Source organism: Ovis aries, chromosome 26 (genome assembly GCF_016772045.2).
Source record: "Ovis aries strain OAR_USU_Benz2616 breed Rambouillet chromosome 26, ARS-UI_Ramb_v3.0, whole genome shotgun sequence".
Lineage (NCBI taxonomy): Eukaryota > Metazoa > Chordata > Mammalia > Artiodactyla > Bovidae > Ovis > Ovis aries.
In genome coordinates, this window is record NC_056079.1 from 25,948,838 (window position 1) to 25,968,667 (window position 19,830).

At 40.6% G+C, this 19,830-nt stretch overlaps 1 protein-coding gene across 3 annotated transcripts in view; it reads right to left on the minus strand.

Moving 5' to 3' along the window:
• Positions 1-2,474: 2,474 nt before the first annotated feature.
• GSR (glutathione-disulfide reductase) overlaps positions 2,475-19,830 on the minus strand; it is a 41,870-nt gene continuing 24,514 nt past the window's right edge. The window contains exons 7-13 of one of the 3 annotated variants that reach the window (XM_015104590.3): positions 15,706-15,805; positions 13,804-13,890; positions 11,805-11,963; positions 9,053-9,164; positions 6,874-7,005; positions 5,948-6,081; positions 2,475-3,420 (exon numbers count right to left, since the gene is read on the minus strand). In XM_015104590.3, coding sequence (XP_014960076.3) covers positions 3,271-3,420; positions 5,948-6,081; positions 6,874-7,005; positions 9,053-9,164; positions 11,805-11,963; positions 13,804-13,890; positions 15,706-15,805 — 874 coding nt within the window. In that variant the 3' untranslated portion in view covers positions 2,475-3,270. Of the gene's footprint in view, positions 6,082-6,873; positions 7,006-9,052; positions 9,165-11,804; positions 11,964-13,803; positions 13,891-15,705; positions 15,806-19,830 lie in introns of all 3 variants that reach the window. The other 2 variants (XM_060407124.1, XM_060407125.1) reach the window with 2 other exon arrangements.

The following is a 19,830-nucleotide window of genomic DNA, read 5'->3' on the forward strand; positions in this document are numbered from 1 at the left end:
ATTCCTCAAATATATGGAGTTTAGAGGTTGAACATGCAAAATGGACAAATGTTTGCTTATACAGCTTAAGGGGAATTGTTTGCATAAAAACTGTATGTAAAATCTAGATTTAACACCAGTGCTACCTACCATCTAGCATGTTTTGAAACTTCTCCTAAGACATTAAATAGCACTTAAAGTACACTATTTAAAACTGAGAAATGACTGTATACAACCATTCTTACCTTTAAAATGTTGACTTTGATCTTTATTGATGAGTCAACATGCTAAATTATTGTATCAATGGTAATGGCAAAAAAAAGAGTATTTCTCAGAGTAGAGCACAATGGAAATCATTTTCTGTATCTACCTGTTTCCCTGGAGGTCAGAGTCACGCAAAAATTCATGAAAAGTTTGAAGGCCTGAAAATCCTGCATACCTATTTTTCACAAAAAAAGTTAAGGATTAAAATGTTATGGTTAGAGTTACAGGGCTCTTTTTAAATATAGATCTTAGTCTCAAAAATCACACAATCACATACCTTTGTCCTTGTGCAGCCAAATTTGCTGTATAACGTACCAGGAATATTACAAAACTGAACTAGAGAATGCAGAAAATGATCGACACTAAGTAGAAAGTGACGTATACGAGGTGAACACATAGTGCAGACCGCCTAATGTGACAAGGAATTATGGGAATACATACGCATAAGACTGTGAAAGAAAAGTCTTCACAAAGGTGGTGTTAGTCAAGCATTGTAAAATGAGTAGATTGCCATTAGTGTCTGATTACAGATGGCCACAAGTTTACCCCTCTTCCCAATGACAGTTGAAGTCCAATTCACTCCCTCTTAAATCCTCTGTGACTTGCTTAACTGATAACACATAGTATTAGTGACATTCTAGAACTTCCAAGGTTAGGTCATAGGGCTTGCAGTGCCTGTCTGGGGATCCTGAAACAATCTCTGGGAGCCCTGAGCTTCCATCTAAGTCTATCAACTCGGAGACGGCCATGCTAGAGAGGCCACACGTGGGCAGTTTGGTTGACAGCCCCGGCTAAACCCAGTCTTTTAGTCATCCCTGTCCAAGTGTCTGACACACGGACGATTGTTTTAGACTCACTAAGCCAGCCCATCTGCCATATGAACCCCACCAGCTGATTTTTATCAACATCAACAGAAGAGTCATCCTTGCAAGCTCCTTCCTGCTCCAATTCCTGACCCGCAAAATTGTGAAGTATAATAAAATGATTGCTAGGTTAAGCCCGTTTTCAAGCAGTTTGTTATGTATCAATATATTACCAGATCATCAGGTTTAACAAGTGGGAAAGAACATTCAGCTAACACATACTCTTCAGCTCCAGTCAAGTTGAACTTTATCATCCCCCATGTATACATGGCCATCTCTGCCCCACTGAACCTCCCACATCCTCTGACCTCCTCCACAATCCCCAATTCCAAATCCTGCATACCTCTTTCTTAGTTTTCCCAGAAAACTGGTAGTTTCTGCTTCCTCTGAACTTGTATCCTTCCACCGCTCCAAAGCCTCACTAGGATGGCACTGTCCCTTTTTCCCACAAGAGTACAAATTTGTGTCTACTGTCCCAATTAATTAAGAGTGCCCCTCCCACTCCCCAAAGTGTCCCATTCTAGTCAATAAATTATACGGTCACTCCATGCTTAACATGCTGCTTTGAATCCCAGTTATTTGTGTAGAATTCTTTCTCTTATGCTAGATTATACGGTTACTTGAAGAAACCAAGTACTACAAACTTTCCTTCCTACTGAGCACCTACACCGCATTGCCACATGTATCTGAGCCTTCAGTAGCAACTTGGGTGATCAGCTTGCAGGCTGGACTGAGCTGAGGACAAATGAGAAAGAAGACTAACACTTGGAAAAGGTTATTTCCAGGTTGGTTTACTCTGGAACCAGAAAAAAGGCAGTGTGGAGGGCTCCTGAGATAGAAGGAAACCCACCAGGTCAGCAGAGCCCAGGACTACAGGCCACGATCTTTTGGCTGGTGGAGAACAGGCAGTGATTATGTCAGTTCACGCCCAGGTTTTCAGACCCTGTTTTCTCGACATGACAGATATATAACCTGGTTACTAGTGACAGTTTTCTTTTGTTGAGACTGGACCTACTTAACCGTCAGTGCAGCGGCAACCTGGCCATGGCTAACCAGAAAGACATTCAGTAAAAGCGTAATGACAGAAGTCAGTAGCACTAAGTCACTACTGAAAGCCAGGGGAAAATGTAACCAGCTTACCTAACCTAGCTGGTAAAGGCTAATGGAAATAAAATGCTGAAAACTTATGATTTCTCAACCATTATATTCACTAAATGTTTCTATTATGCCTCTGGTCTTACAAAAGCAAAATCTCTTTTCTCTCCCATAAGGTCTTAAGCCTACTTAACATAGCTCATTTTGGCCATCTGACCCTTCAATCTGAAATATTCTTAGAAAATGAACTGTCACCCACTAACTCATAACAAATTTTATAAGAAGGAAAGACTGTGATTTTATTTTCAGATTTTTGGAAATAGTTTTCAAAAAAATAAAATGACAAGAACACATACAAAAATTGCAACCATTCACTGAACTATGAGCTCTTAGCAGAGGAAAGGCCTTTTGAAGTATTTGAGTCCCTCTCCTTCTGAAAGCCAGAGTCACTTCTCAAATATCCCTCACGCAACCAGCCTCCTCAAATCTTTCCCAAATTTGATAAACTTCATCTCTTAAAAGTTAACAGGAATCATTTTAAATCATTTAGAACAAAAGAAAGAATAAAATACAGGAGGTATGCCTCTTAAGTTATATGTTTTTAAAGAAAACTCACATCCTTGAAACAGCTTTGCAACATGCAGAGCACAGTACTGGCTTCATAAAAAACAAAATGACTCTGTACTTGCATTCTTTAAATGTGAAGAGCAGCTGTCATCTTCCTCTACAAAAATTAGCAAGCGATATTCATTCAGGTACATTCATTTAACTGTACTTCATATAGTTTTATACTTGGGACGAGGCTAAAACAACACAAAACCCAGCCAGCCCAGAGCTACTAATAAAACAAATAGTAATTACTGAGAGATGTGACCAAGTGAAAAATCAATCCTGAATAACAAAACAAATTTCTGATTACAGAATTAAGCTGACTGAAAATTTCCACACTTGGAAGATTCTGATTACGATAAAGAAATACATAAAGTGGGAACAGTAAGTAAACGTGATGATTTGGTTCCTTCCTGAAGGTCTACTGGTCCAGCTGCCAGCCATACAAGTCTCTGGGTTCTCAACGAAGTGTGACCAGTTCTTCTGAAGAGGTAGGATGAATAGCAACCGTGTTGTCAAAGTCAGATTTTGTTGCTCCCATTTTTACTGCAACTGCAAAGCCCTGCAGCATTTCATCACATCCGATTCCCTGCATATGAATTCCAACCACCTGCAAAAGAAAAGAAAAAAAATTTTTGCCTCCACAATTGCATGAGCCAATTCCTTGTGATAAATCTCCTTCTAGGCATGTGCACACAGGCACACACACATTTGTACACTAGTGATTTTTTTATTAGTCATGAGAGATACCTGGTATTTAAAAACCTCTAAAAAAACTTACATCTCTAATCCTGATATAGCATAAAACAGCCTATATAGCCCTGCATAATTCTGCCCCAACATCCCTCCACAGCCCACCTCACTCAGCTCTGCCAAAGGCTCTCCGCTTTCCAGCCTCACCAGCTTTCCTCCCAGCCTAAGGATTCACCACGCTCTCTCCTGATGGAACACAGGCTGTTCCCTCTGTTCTGGACACTCTTTCCTCCCCTCTCAAGTGTTAAAGTCCCTTCATTCTTCAGATGGCTACACCTGCCTTTCCAACCAAGTTAAACCATCCATCACGTGAGCACTCAGTCCCAGTATTACTCCATCATGGTTCTGTCACAACTGCAAAGTTGTATTACTTGGGGAATGGACAATTACAGTCTGCCTTTCCCAGCAGACATTAATCTCTAGATGGAGGGGCCCCTGTCCACTTTTGCTTTCCACTCTATCCATCTGGCCTAGCACAGAGATAGCTCTTCGAGGCACTCAACCCACACGTGCTGGCTGACTGCACAGATGACCATCGAGAGGCATTTGTTTCAAATCCCACTTTCCAATGAGGTTTCTAAATATATTTAAAAACTAGTTAGTGTTCATCTAAATATATTTAAAAACTAGTTACTGTTCATCTCCAGCAAATATTTTTAGGGTACATAGTCTGCTAAAAGACAAAGTTAAAGAATATAAAGTTTCACCACGAAAATATTGCGCTTCAAAACAAATCAGGAATATACTTAATATAACTGAACAGTACACTTAAAGATGATTAAGGTGCAAATTTTGTGTTTTATATATATATATATTTTTTTTTTTAACAGTTGAAAAAAAGTATATCTCAATATAAGACAAAGAAATCCGAAATCATACACTGCATATATTCAACATGGCTAAATTTTTAGATACCGTGATCTAAACTGAGTCATAAACAGCTTCTAGTGATGGCATTAGTCTTATGCTATTTCTGTTCATACCCAGTTCTTAGCCTTTAGTTGACTGTCAGGTAATGTTTACCAAATGAATGAATGATAAACGGTATAAAGAAATAATGGATATGAAGGTGAAGGTGAAGTCGCTCAGTCATGTCCGACTCTTTGCGACCCCATGAACTGTAGCCTACCAGGCTCCTCCGTCCAGGGGATTCTCCAGGCAAGAATACTGGAGTGGGTTGCTGTTTCCTTCTCCAGAGGATCTTCCCGACCCAGGGATCGAACCCAGGTCTCCCTCATTGGAGGCAGATGCTTTAACCTCTGAGCCACCAGGAAAGTCCATGGATATGAAGAGGTAAGTAACGACCTCACTGTTTTAATAACTGGACATCTCAGGCTGCCGAGAACATTCAGGGCAAGAGATGGCAACTTTTATCTTGCTGCCAAACTACTTACTTCTCTTCATACTGATTCTCTGCGTCTGTTAACTTTCAGTGACACTGATTTTTTTTATAAGCCAGGGCCTGTCTCACGGCTGTTAGTGTAAGGCCCACTGATTCAGATTAGTGTCCTCTTTAATAAGAAAAGTTGGAAACTACATCTGAACCGTCAAGTATCATTTCTCACAGAGCCATGTTCCCAAGGCATACTGCTAAGTTCCACCTGAATATTTAATTCCATTTATAGAAAAGTCCAATAAGCTGACCTAATATCAAAACAAAACCCATTTTTTAAATTATTTTAAAAAAAAAGGAAACTGTTCAACTTCAAACCAAAATCACAGTGAAATACCACTTCACATCCCTTAGGATGGCTACAATTGAAAAAAAGACACAATAACAAGTGTTGGTGAAGGTGAAGAGGACCCGCAACCCTCATATGTTGCTAAAGGGAACATAAAATGGTGCAGTCACTTTGGAAAACAGTTTGGCAGTTCCTCAAAACATCAAATCACAAAAGATAATTGATTATCTCAGAACATTTTACTAAATAAACTTCTTTCTCACTGGTTATGTTAAATCTAAACTTCTTACATTAAATTCTTACACTTACCAATATTTCTGAGTTGCCTATCTGTTCTGGCCTATTGGTCAATGACATCCCTTTCCCCTTATGCTTTTCTTTTTTGAGGCCAAACCATGTCGCTTGTGGGATCTTAGTTCTGCAACCGGGGACTGACTGCAGGCTCCAACAGTGAAAGCACCAAGTCCTAACTATCGGACTGCTAGGGAATTCCTCTCCACCTCACATTTTCAGTGCAGTGGAACCTTCTTTCTATGTGAAATATTATGAATAACTCCAATATAGAGAGACAGATAAAAAAGCGACTGTGCTGGCTGAACCAGAAAAAGCCTTACTAGGTCTCTTCCCTTCCCACCTCACGAAAACACCTCCACCCCTGCCAATCTTGAAGACACTCTTCAGCTTACTGGACTTGGCCCATACCTTTTCCTCTTTGTTGGCACAAACCATTTTCATCACACATTTTGTTTTCCTTTTGGTAACTGCATGATACATTGGGGTAAAGGTGGTAGAATAAGTCTTCACATTTTCTTTTCCATATTTATAAATGGCTTCATCTGTAAGGCAGGGGCGGAAAAAGCACCTATCAGAAACTAAAACAATTCCACTGAGCAATCAGAGAGATGGCCAGAAATACATAACCTGAATCAAGTCATGAAGGAAAATTAATTGAAATGACAAGGAAGGGCACTCTACAACAGAAATGTCAATATCATGAAAAAGACAAGCTAAGGAATTCTGTTTCTTGACTAAAGGAGACTAAAGAGGTATCAAAACTAAATATACTGTATTATCCTAGAATAAATCCAAGACATGGGGGAAAATGTTAAATGTAAAATTATCTGAGGTAATTGGCAAAATTTGAATGAGGTTTAAAGTTTAGATAATATTGCATGTATTTAAATATTCCCATTTGAAACTGCTTCTGTAAGGCAATGGCCTTGTTCTTAGGTACTGAAGTATGTGTATGCAAATAGCGAAAGAACGATAAAGCAAAAATGTGATCGGCAGACAGGAGTCCTCTGATGTTTCTGCAACTCTAAATTTGAAATTAGTTCAAACTAAAAAGCTTTAAAAAGTCAGACAGATAAAATGGGAGCGGGGAAAAGGAATCACACTTTCAAAGTAGTAACGGTTGGGGAAGAAACTGGAGACATGATAAGAAGCTGGCGCAAAAGGTGTTTCTGTAACATCTTATGGAAAACCTCAAACGAACTGTTTAGTCACCCCAATAAAAAGAATTATAATTTGGGGGGCTGAGATAGATTTAGTCAGCTGATAGACACCTAGCTAAAGTTAGCAGAGGAGGGGAAGAAACCAATAAATGACCTTCGTTTTTAACCACCTACCTTCTGTGAGTCCCACTGTCCCAATAGGGGGGTGGCTGAAGACCACCGTGGGGATGTTGTCATAGTCTAATTTGGAATCTTCTTTGCACTCAAAAAGTCTATGGGCAAGTTTTCGGCCAGCAGCAATCGCAACTACAAGGATTTTTAAAAAATCAGTGTCTAGCTTATTGTTGATTTTAACAAAGCAGAATTGTTCTACTAATCATTTATTCATCTGGCTTAACACACAAGTTTTAAGTTTTTCATCAATGCTCATTACAATATCCATTTCGATATAATAAAGACCTATCAATGCCTTAGTTAACAATCCAAAACAATTTGCTTATACGAATTCTGCACATTCCATTACGATCCCCCCACATCCAAGAGACACATTTGCAAGTTCGCAAACATCTGGCAGTTACCTATTTTTTAAATTATACTTTTTATTTCATATTGGAATATAGCTTCTTAAGGGCTTCCCTGGTGGCTCAGATGGTAAAGAATCCACCTGCAATGCAGGGGACCTGAGTTCAATCCCTGGGTTGGAAAGATCCCCTGGAGAAGGGAATGCCTTCAGTATTCTTGCCTGGAGAATTCCATGGACAGGATTCCGGCCGGGGTTGCAAAGAGTCAGACACAACTGGGCAACTAAGCACACACGATAGCTGATTAACAATGTTGTGATAAGTTTCAGGTGGACAGCAAAGGGATTGAGCCATACATATACATGGATCTATTCTTTTCCAGTGGCAATTACCTCTTAATGAGGATATTAGCTTTTTGATACAATATTTACAGAGCAAACTATCTCAAGCATCTATTTCAAGCATCTTCAGTTCTACTTTAAAATCAGCTACTTCACAGGAATATTTTAAGTTTCTTTTAAAAATTATTTTTATTTATTAATTTTTTAAAAAGTTTACCTTCCTTAGCCTGTTTTTATTCCTAACAGTCTTTTAGAACAAATGCCTGAGTTCAACATAAGCACTGGTTTTTAATTTTATTGACTTCAAATTGACAAGAAGTTTTTTTTCCAAGATATCGAAGAAATTTTCTCCACTTCGACAAAACTTTTGGCTGTTCAATTATGTTATGAAGTCTTTGAAACTTTGCTTGCTTTGCTTTCGTTGAGAGAGCTTCCTAAAGGAGGTGTAAGGCTTTGGGTGTGTGACCAAGGAAGTTTCCATGGTGAGTAAGAACTGGGCGATTATGGAAAGGCCAGTGAGGCCCCAGAGGGGACAGAATGAAGCTGATGGAGGGATGCTGCCAACAGAAGTGGCTAGAGAGCCTGAAACAACATCAGTTAACTCAGCACTAGGCGGACGCATGGGATTCAGGGGATGGTGATCAATCTTAGTTTTATCAAGACTAAATAGGGCAGGAAATTGGGAGATTGGGATTAATATATACACGCTACTATATATAAAACAGAAGGCAGAGAAGGGGACGACAGAGGATGAGATGGTTAGATGGCATCATCAACTTGATGAACATGAGTTTGAGCAAGCTCCAGGAGTTGGTGACAGACAGGGAAGCCTGGCGTGCTGCAGTTCGTGGGGTCACAAAGAGTCGGACACGACTGAGCAACTGAACTGAACTGAATAAGAGCTACTACTGTAAAGCACAGGGAACTGTTCTCAGTCCTCTGTAATGACCTATATGGAAAAAGAATCTGAAAAAGAATATATATATGTATAACTGATTCACTTTGCTGTACACCTGAAACACAAAATTGTAAATCAATTATACCCCAATAAAATTTTTTTAAAAGACTAAATAGTATGTAAGAAATATACAAGATTAAAATATATTTTTTCTTATAAAAATATAAGAAAGCCACTCTAAATCACTAGTTCCCAAAGCTACTTCCTTCCACGGTCATGAATACAACTTGGATTCTAATTTCTAGCACTGTTCAGAGGGTGACTGTATTATCTGTACAAAAGTTTCAGTCTTCACTAAGCATTTTAAAAATCTTTGAAAGAAAATTGAATACTACTAAAAGCATTCTCCAAGTAAAAATGGAAATTATTTAGAAAATGTCAGGTACCCAACCAACATCTATTTCAAAACATTTTTATCATAAAGACACTCATCTTTTCAACTTTGCTTGAGCTGATTTGACTGTAGAAAGCTCAACAGTTTATTTATATAACACACAGAGCCTCCCGTATGCCCCCAAAAGAAGAAACATTACCTGGAGTAAGAAGAGCTTTTCCACACACATCCCCAACTGCATAGACACCTTTTACGTTAGTATTCTGGAATTCATCTACTATGATGTGACCTTTGTCATCAGTTTGAATCCCCTAAAATTGTAAAGGGACATCAGGTAAGTATTTGGCCCATCTACAAAACCCAGCAACTCACATCTCTGGATCCGCCTCACTTCAGGCACCTCTTCAGCCTGAATCTCTAAGAAGCCACAAGACTCAACCACAGGATGAAAAACATCCTTGCAAGTTGACAAGTTTGGTGTCTTTTGTTGGACTTAAAAGGTAAATATTTTATCTAATTTTGAGGAGTTTTAACAGGATTTGACTTTGCATTGTACAATTCAGTGGGCCAGACAAGCCTTGGAAGGAATCACTCAGCTGTCAGACATGGAAACTGGCATCCCTGTGGAGTCCATCTAAGACAGTGATTTTCCATTTCTCCCTTGGAAGCACTGCTCCTGAAGCATGCTAACTCATACTTCAGACGGGCATAGACTGAAGCAGTCATCAAAAGCAGATTTCGTTGAAGTTTACAGTTTTATCTTTAAAAACCCAAGCAAAATTTGTATTCTACTCTAAAACATATCAATGTTGCCTTTAACCAACTTTTTCTGCCTATACGTTGAGTTGAATTTTTGCTCCAAAAAGATGTATGATGCTTATCTTGTGGTTTTGCAGATCCCAGGTGTATATACGCTCAAATGAGAAGTAGAGAGGCAGCAGGCATAGGGAGACGGTAGTGTAGTGGTGAAAATACAGCCTTTGGAGCATGGAGATCTGGGTTCAAGTCCCAGCTCTGTCACTTACTACTGATAATTATGAGACCTCCCATTTATCGACAAATACTTGCACTTCTAAATGAGGCATTCATGTAGTCACTGTGGATACAGAGGTAAATAATACAGACATCTCTGTTCCGTGCTGAGTTTACAAGCTTGGTGGACAATTTCTTATCTCTGCCCCTGGGCTCCTCACCCTTACCCCTAAAACAGTTGTTGGCAAGAATAAAGCAGGCTAGTATAGCACAGTGAACTCTTCTCAATACACTGTATAAGAAAAGAATCTAAAATAAAGAGTGGATATATGTATATGTAAAACTGATTCACTTTGTTGTACAGCAGAAACTAATACAAAATTGTAAATCAACTCTATGCCAATAAATTTTTTTTGAAAGATTAAAGTAGGCTAGTACCATGTTGCCAAGACTTGTGCAGAGTAATCATTCAATTTGCAGTCTGAAAATATATCAACACTGAACTGAGGGAAAATTTTTGCCTCATTTTTTAAAAATTCAGCAACTATAGTTGAAAACTGGACTAGCAATGCTTAGGTCTATACAATGGTACAACATCTCTCAAAAGGTGAAAAGCTGGATGAATAGCTTCATTAATATAAAAACAGATAACTAATTTTGCTTTCACTCGATAATAAGATTAAAATCAAGTAAAACATGTCCCTGGATATTTTATTCTTTTTAATTATGAAAAATGCCTTTTAGTGAAATGAAAAAGGGATGGAACTTAAAACAGATACTAATATTAGAATATAAACCAAACTGTCACACACTACTCAAGAGGCTCCATCAAATATACAGTGAAAAGTCACTCAGTCGTGTCTGACTTTTTGCCACCCCATATAAACCTTCACCAGATATATAAAATATTCTATTATTACTAGTAGAAGAATATAGCATATCAGAACAATTATCATTATCCTCACCATCAGCAGCAGCTGGTTAACGTTTGCTGAGTTCATACTATAAGCCAGCATCTAGGCAAGCTACTTTGCATGCACTTTCTCATTTACTTTCTGTCTAACCCAATGTGACAAGTACTATTTTTATTTCCATATTTCCATGAAACAGTTAAAACTTAGAAGAGTAGCTAGGTGACTTGCCTAAGGCCATGAAACTGGTATAAAGTTCAAAATTGGGTCAAACACTGGGACCCACATCCCAGGCTACTGAACCAGACTATCCTTTAAAATTTTAAAGGACAAGTAAGAAAGATGGCACTGGCAGGTCAGCTTCATTGTGTCTGGTGCCACAATGTCCCAGACAAGTCACACATCCATCCATCACGGTAAGAGCGGCAGAGGGTAAGGAATAATTATCCGGCTTTAAAGAGACAGGTACTAGAGTACGAAGGAAATCTGTAATGAGGCTAGTCAGGAAATAGCAAGACAACGACCTGATCTAGAGGGAGGGCACCAGTAATGGAAAAAAAAAAAAAACTTTTAAAAAACTTTCAGAGGCAGAAGCAATAGGATTTGATGACAGATTAGACAAATGAAAAGAATCGAACAGAACCCACTCAAGTTTTGGGGGGTCTGGGAGTGGATCAGGGGAAACCACAGGACTACAACTGATTCCAGAATGTTTTAGGCAAGGAGGGTGGTCAAAAACAAACTTCCGGTTACAACGTAAGTATTAGGGATGCAATGTCTATAGTCACAAGATGACTATGGACAACACTGCTGTGAAGAGTGTATGTAAATCCCGAGTCCTCAACATACAGAGAAAAATTTTTCCTTTTTTCTTTCCTGCTTTCTTTTTATTGCACCTGTATGAGAAGCTGGGTGTCAGCTGACCCTTCTGCGGTAATCATTTCACAATATACATAAATCAAACCATCATGCTGTATTCTCTAAACTTACACACTAATATGTATCAACCATTTTTAAACAAAATTGGGGTGAGGGGAAGAATATCATAGGCAGACTAGGTCAACTTACCAGTTTGTTTAAATTCAGGCCCCAGGAGTTTGGGTCCCGCCCAATGGCCCAGAGCAGGCAGTCAACATCTGCAATAGTGGTGAAGGTGGGTTTCCTACCAGGAATCGAAGTAACCATGCGGAGTTCCAGGCCAGAAGACGTTTTTTTAACTTCCCTGACCTATTGGCAAATACAAGTTATTAACCGGGGGTGTGGGGAATGGGAAGGAAAGCAAATAAACAGGAAACCAGAATTCTTAACATGTAAAAACTCTCCACTGAATACTGCAAATGATTCAGGATTCAGTGTGTGCGCTCAGTCATGTCTGACTCTTTGAGACCCCATGGACTGTAGCTTGCCAGGCTCCTGTCTGTGGAATTTTCCAGGCAAGAATACTGGAGTGGGTTGCCATTTCCTTCTCTAGGGGATCTTCCCGACCCAGGGATCGAACCCTCATCTTCTGCTTGGCAGGCAGACTCTTTACCACTGAGTCACTTGGGAAGCCCACATATGAGTCCTACTGCTGCTGCTGCTAAGTCGCTTCAGTTGTGTCCGACTCTGTGCGACCCCACAGATGGCAGCCCACCAGGCTCTGCTGTTCCCAGGATTCTCCAGGCAAGAATACTGGAATGGGTTGCCATTTCCTTCTCCAATCATGAGTCCTACCTGCTGATAAATTTACTTCTGCCCAAAGGCCACCCACACTAGAACTCTCTGGAGCCAAGACAGTATCCTCGGTGACCCCAAATCAGACGGCCAGTGGCCAGAAATGTCAACTCATGCCAAGACCCTAACACTTCAGCCTAAAAACAAAGTATTTTAAAGTGTACTTCAAAGCTGCAGTAAAACTTTAAATCACAAATCTAAGCACAGTGATTTGCAACTGGAGTTGGGGGAGGAGATGGGCTGTAGCAGCTTCATTAAGAATTTTCTAAACTGCACATGCTGGGAGGGATTGGGGGCAGGAGCAGAAGGGGACAACAGAGGATGAGATGGCTGGATGGCAACACCGACTCGATGGACGTGAGTTTGAGTGAACTCAGGGAGATGGTGATGGACAGAGAGGCCTGGTGTGCAGCAATTCATGGGGTCACAAAGAGTCAGACACGACTGAGCAACTGAACTGAACTGAGCTGCACAATCCTTGCTTTTCCCAGGACACTCTTAGGATCAGGGAGGAGGGTAAGATTAGGTCAGGAGGGTAAAGGACATACAAAGTTTAGTGAGAGTCCCAAGGGGATTCTGATGTTGACTTTCACCACCAGTCTAGACTTCAGCATTTATAAAACAACTTCACATTTATTATTTTACTTATGATATGGCCTATGCTGACAGGACAAAGGGGGAAATCATTTTTACAAGGCTCATACTCATGGAAAAAAATCTAACAAGTAGGTGATTCCCTGAGAATTAAAAATATATATATATACATATATATATAGTCACTTTGTCATTGTTTTCATCTACAAAACTCAATGAAATGCTTTCAAAAGAGATTCCATAATAATATTTCCTGAAAAAAGTATAAACCTGAAAAATAAGGATGTTCAATGAAGACTGTGATTTTTTAAAAACATTTATTATTTTATCTATCACATATTTATCTAGCTGTTCTGGGTCTTACTTCTGCAGGTAGGATCTTTGATCTTTATTGTGGCATGTGGGACTGAGCTCCCTGACCAGGGATCAAACCCAGGCCCTCTCTGCTGGGAGTGCAGTCTTAGCCACTGGACCATCAGGGAGATGAGGACTCCCTGATGAGGAGGAGTTGGAGCACAAAAACTATAGTTTTAGTTCCAACTAAACTAAATTCAACTACCAGATTCCTAATCTTTTATACCTTAGACTTCATTAAAAGATCAATGTGAAATACAGCTTCTTAGGATAAAGAAAAGACTTGGAAGTACTCTAGAAAGGAATAAACCAACTGGGGTACATGTAATTTGTGTTGATAGAACTAGTGGGGCACAGGACAGATGGACGACCAAGGGTGGTAAGCTCGCCCAGGGCTCGGTCGTACCTGGGAGTACTTCAGCACCTCAATGCCAGCGTTCTCCAGCTCTTCGGTACAGTTGGAACTGATTATTGAATCAAAAGTTCTAAGCACCTGTATACAGAGGCAGCCGAGGGATGGGTGGCAGGAAAGAATAAAACCTGATTAAAGACACGCTACAAACCTGGGAGGAAATTTCAGCATCAGTCCCCCTTTCTTCTTCATTCATGGCCACATTGTGAGTTTTTTTTAACCATTTTAAAAAACTAAAATATAGTTAATTTACAACGTTGTCCTAGTTTCAGGTGTACGGTAGAGTCAGTCAGTTATACGTACACATTCTTCTTCAGTATTTATTTGGCTCTTCTGCATCTTTCGTTGTGCCACGTGAACTGAGCTGCAGCATGTGGGATCCAGCTCCCTGACCAGGGACTGAACCCGGGCCCCCCACACCGGGAGCCCATAGTCTCAGCCACTGGACCACCAGGGAAGCCCCAGTGGTGAAAAACACATAAAGTTAAATTTACCCATTTCACCATTTCTAAGGACACAGTTTGATGGTGTTATGTATATTTGCATTGTTGTGCAGCCAGAATCTTCCCCCTTGCAAAACTGAGACTCTGGGAGTCGGGGAGGGATAAATTAGGAGGCTGGGATTAACATATGCACACTAGTTTATGCAAAACAGATAACCCACAAAGACCTACTGTATAACACAGGGAACCACACACAATATCATGTAATAACCTATAAGGGAAGAAAATTTGAAGAATATATATATGTATGTAGAACTGAATCAATGGTGAACACTTGAAACTAACATGATACTGGAAATCAACTAGACTTCAATTAAAAAAAACTGAGACTCTGTATCCACTAAACAACTCCTTGTTTCCTTCCCCCAGGGACTGGAATAATAATCCAATACTATCTGACCATATGAAACTGATTTTCAGAATAAGAAATTTCAAATGTCTTTCGGAATAAGAAATTAACCTGGTAGTCTGCTCAATTTAACTAATATTTACATTTAAGCCTGTGGCAATGCCACTCCATTTTCTGTTTCTCTGAGCACAGGTACTCTAGATACTACATATAAGTGGACTCATAATATTTATCTTTTTGAGAGTGGTGTATTTCATTTACCATAATGTCCTCAAGCTTCATCATGTTGCAGCACGTGTCAGAATGTCCTTCCTTTTAAAAGCTGAATAATATTCCATTTTGTGTGGATATACCATACCTTTGTTTATCCATTCACGTGTTATCAGACACTTGGGTTGCTTCTCCCTCTTAGCTATTGTGAATAATGCTGCAACGAACATAGGTAAGCAGGTATCTTTGATGTTTCCTTTTAATGTAAAGAATGTACTAAATTTTGACTGAATGTTAATAATCCAATACTATCTGACTATATGAAACTGATTTTCAGAATAAGAAATTAACCTGGCAGTCTGCTCAATTTAGCTAATATTTATGTTTAAGCCTGTATGCCTTATTAGGGCATCGGATACTAACCACTACTTCATGACAGAAACACCAGCCAGGGTGCCCACTGTTCTCAACTAGCAGCTGGGGGAGGAACATTGGTCCTAATCCTGCCTACTATGCAGCTCCATGAGGAACAGAATACACACTCTGCACCTTGTATTTATTGACAGCATAAGAGGAAATGTTCCCTGTATTTTTTTTTTTTTTGGCTGCTCTGGGTTTCACTGTTGCACACGGGCCTTCTCTAGTTGTGGCAAGTGGGGGCTACTCTCTAGTTGTGAAGCACAGGCTTAGTTGACTCAAGGCATGTGGAATCTTCCCAGACCAGGGATCAAAACCCAGTCCCCTGCATTGGCAGGCAAATTCTTAACCACTGAACTACCAGGGAAGTCCTCGCTGTAAAGTTTTTAAAAGATCAACATCAAGAACAGATTTTACCTTATCATGGCGTATCATTATTGATGTCTTAGAACCCAGGGCAGACAGGATGCCAGCTATTTCCACAGCGATGTAACCAGCACCAACAATGACACTGCGGCTACAAGAGCAGAGGGTTACGATCGGTAAATCAGCTCATTTTAGAATAAATGTAGATTTACAGAAAAGCTAAGTATATCCCTGCCCAGGTTTTCCTAACGTCAACATTTTATATTTATAGCAGCACTATTCAGAATAGGCAAGACGTGGAAACAGCCTAAATGTTCATCGACAGCCAAATGGATAAAGAAAATGTGGTGCACGTATACAATGGAATACTACTCAGCCATAAAAAGAAAGAAGCGATGCCATTTGTAGCAGCATGGATGCAAGTGGAGGTTATCATACTAAGTGAAGTAAGTCAGAAAGAGAAAAGCAAATGCCATATGACATCACTTACATGTGAAATCTAAGATACGACGCAAGTGAACTCATCGACAAAGCAGAAACAGACTCATAGAGGACAGAGTTGTGCCTATGAGGGGAGGTTGAAGAAGGGGGGGACTGGGAGTGTGGGGTTAGTAGATGTAGCGTGGATGGACACGGTCCTACTGTATAGCACATGGACCTATATTCAATGTCCTGGGGGAAGTCATAAAGAAAATCAATACCAAAAACAATGTACATATTGTGTAACGGGTCACTTTGCTGTAGAAATTAACACAACATTGTAAATCAACTATAATTTTAATTTAAAAAAAAATAAAGTTAACATCTTACAAACCATGGTTTCCACAGGACTGGAAAAGGTCACTTTTCATTCCAATGCCAAAGAATGTTCTAACTACTGCATAACTGCACTCATCTTACATGCTAGTAAGGTAATTCTCAAAATCTTTCAAGCTAGGCTTCAACAGTAGGTGAACTGAGAATTTCCAAGTGTAAAAGCTGGATTTAGAAAAGGCAGAGGAATCACAGATGAAATTGCCAACATATGCAAGATGACAGTTAAAAAGCAAGCGAATTTCAGAAAAACATCTACTTCTGCTTCATTGACTACACTAAAGCTTTTGACTGTGTGAATCACAACAAACTGTGGAAAATTCTTAAAGAGATGGGACCACCTTTCCTGCCTCCTGGGAAGCCTGTATGCAGGTCAAGAAGCAACAGTTAGAACTGGACATGAAACAACAGACTGGTTAAAAATTAGGAAAGGAGTACGTCAAAGCTGTACATTGTCACCTTGCTTATTTAACTTATATGCAGAGTACATCATGAGAAATGCCAGGCTGGATGAAGCACAAGCTGGAATCAAGATTGCTGGGGGAAATATCAGTAACCTCAGATATACAGATGACACCACCCTTATGGTGGAAAGCAAAGAGGAACTAAAGAGCCTCTTGATGAAAGTGAAAGAGGAGAGTGAAAAAGCTGGCTTAATACTCAACAATCAAAAAAACAAAGATCATGGCATCTGGTCCCATCACATAATGGCAAATAGATGGGGAAACAATGGAAACAGTGACAGACTTTCTTTTCTTGGGCTCCAAAATCACCGCAGATGGTGACTGCGGCCATGAAATTAAAAGATGCTTGTACCTTGAAAGAAAAACCATGAGAAACCTAGACAGGATATTAAAAGTAGAGACATCGCTTCACTGACAAAGGTCCATCTAGTCAAAGCAATGGTGGGCTTCCTTTGTAGCTCAGAATCTGAGCTCAGAAGCTGTAATCTGTAGCTCAGAATCTGCCTACAATGCACGAGACCTGGGTTCGATTCCTGGGTTGGGAAGATCCTCTGGAGAAGGAAATGGCAACCCACTGCAGTATTCTTGCCTGGAGAATCCCATGGACTGTAGCCTGCCAGGCTCCTCTGTCCATGGGGTCATAAGAGCTGGACACAACTTAGCAACCAAACCACCACCACCACCACCAGCACAGGTAGGGTATCTGTGCTGTGAGTCCCAGTCTTTAGAGGGCTTCAGTCTGGATGGAGGATATGGAATGAACCCAAGTGGCTGCAGGGAGGCTGGAACACGGATCCTGTGGAACACTGTGGAGCAGGGAGTTCTCGCAATGGTACGATCAGAGGTAAGAACTCTCTCATACAACCCAGCGTACAAAAAGAGAACTGTCTAGGAAACTAGGAAATAGCTCTTCTTCCCTCTCTACCGTCCCTTTTTCTTTTATATGTTGACTCATTCCTTTCTTTGGGTCTTTCCTCCTGAGTCCCTCCTTTTCCCTTCCCATCTTCTCTCTCTTGCACAAACGTTTCTTATTTAAGTTCTACTTTTGTTAAGCGTTGCGCTGGACGCCATGGGTAGCAATCCCTGAACTTGAGGAATTCCTGAGGGGAAACGTGCCCAGGGGTCCGCTAAAGCACAGAAAACGACACGCAGTTCCTGCGTGGGCGAGGTCACAGGAAACACTCCTGATTCGGAGATGTATTCTCAGCAGAATGGATATACAAGAAATAGGTGAGAAATAGGTGAAAAATCTTCAAGGAGCTCAGTGTTCCCCTCTCAGCTTCCACAGGACCGTCTTGTCCACTTCTTACCACTAAAGTAACCACTGGAAACAATCTTTTCATTTGCTTTGGTTTAGAACAAAAAAAGGAATTTATTGATTCATGTAACCAAGAAGTTCTGGCTTCAGGTACGGCTGCATCTAGGTGCTCAGACGCTGTGGTCCCTTAAAGACACTCAGCTTTGCACTTCATGCTGGCTTCATTCCCAGGCTCCACGCTGTGATACAGACTGCCAGGGGAATGAAGACCCAGTGGCATGGTCTTAAGAAGCTGAAGCTACGGCTGGGGGGCAGACACCCAGGCTTGTGGACTCTTGATTTAAAACACCAGTTTTCAGTAGATGAAAACTCAGTAAGTTAGGTAAACATTGCGAACCAAGAACAACCTCCACATTCTCTTTCTTACCCTAAATGCCTACCGGTCTTGGAGAGTCTCCAGGAGAGGAGAGGGGTGGCCACAGCTCACCCTGGGGACACAGACACTTTGGCTGGCACCCATGGGAGGCCTCCACCACGTGGAAACAGTCTTAAATTCTGCTGGGTCCACAGAGTTCTTCTCTTTCCCTCATTACGGCCCTCAGAATTCCCTGCCCCACAGTATTCCACAGGGTCTGTGCTCAAGCCTCCCCTCAGCCGTAAGCCCAATGGAGGGCAAAGCTGGATCATACGGCCCAGAGCACGTGTTAACCTCACCTACAGAATTTGTTCCTTCTTTGATTATTCACTTACTTACCAACATAACAATGATAAAGGAGTCTTAAAAAAAGACAAAAATCATATACCAACTGTTATTTTCCTGTGTTTCCAGAGTCTTATTTATAACACGCAATATATATATTCACTTCCGAAACTTGCATTGCTACCTACAGAAGTTTCATAAATGGTTTAAAAATATGTAACAGATATCTAGAATGAAGCTTCTCTGAGTCTAGACTTAATTATATCATTTAAACACGATGAGTCACAACCATATTTTTGTGTATATTCTCACGTCTCACATCCCTAAAACTAAAAAGATTATGAAAAAAGGCTGCTCTCTTAACATGCTGCCATGTCCCAGCAAACCTAAACAACCTGCTTGCTCTTCTCTAAGTCAGAAGATGACCTGGTCTGAATATCATAATGGGACATTTTCACAGCAGCCATGAAAATGCCAGGACACCCTCTTGTCCCTTGTGAACAGTCTGTGGCTACAGGTGAATCAAGGTAAAGAAGTGAGCAGGGATTATGAGTCACCCACCAGGAAGGCCTTTATGTAAAAGCTCGGGATTAAGACCCATAGTGGACTGGCAGCGCCCACCGAGGGAGCAGCAGAGTTGAGCAACAGTAACAATGACTCCAGGAGTGAGTAAGCGCTACTCACAGGAGATAAAGACCAGTCTCTGGGCTAACAGGGCCCCTCCTCCTGTTCCCCGGTGCCCTCACAGTTAGCATGAGTGAGAGGAGCACCCCTCTCATCTAGGAAGCCTGCAACTGGCCATCTCTTCCATAGGAACTTCCCTGGTGGCCCAGTAGCTGGAATTCCATGCTTCCACTGTGGGGGCTGTGGGTTTGATCCCTGCTTGGGGAACTAGGATCCCATGTGCTGCATGGTACAGCCAAAAACAAAAGAGAGAGAAA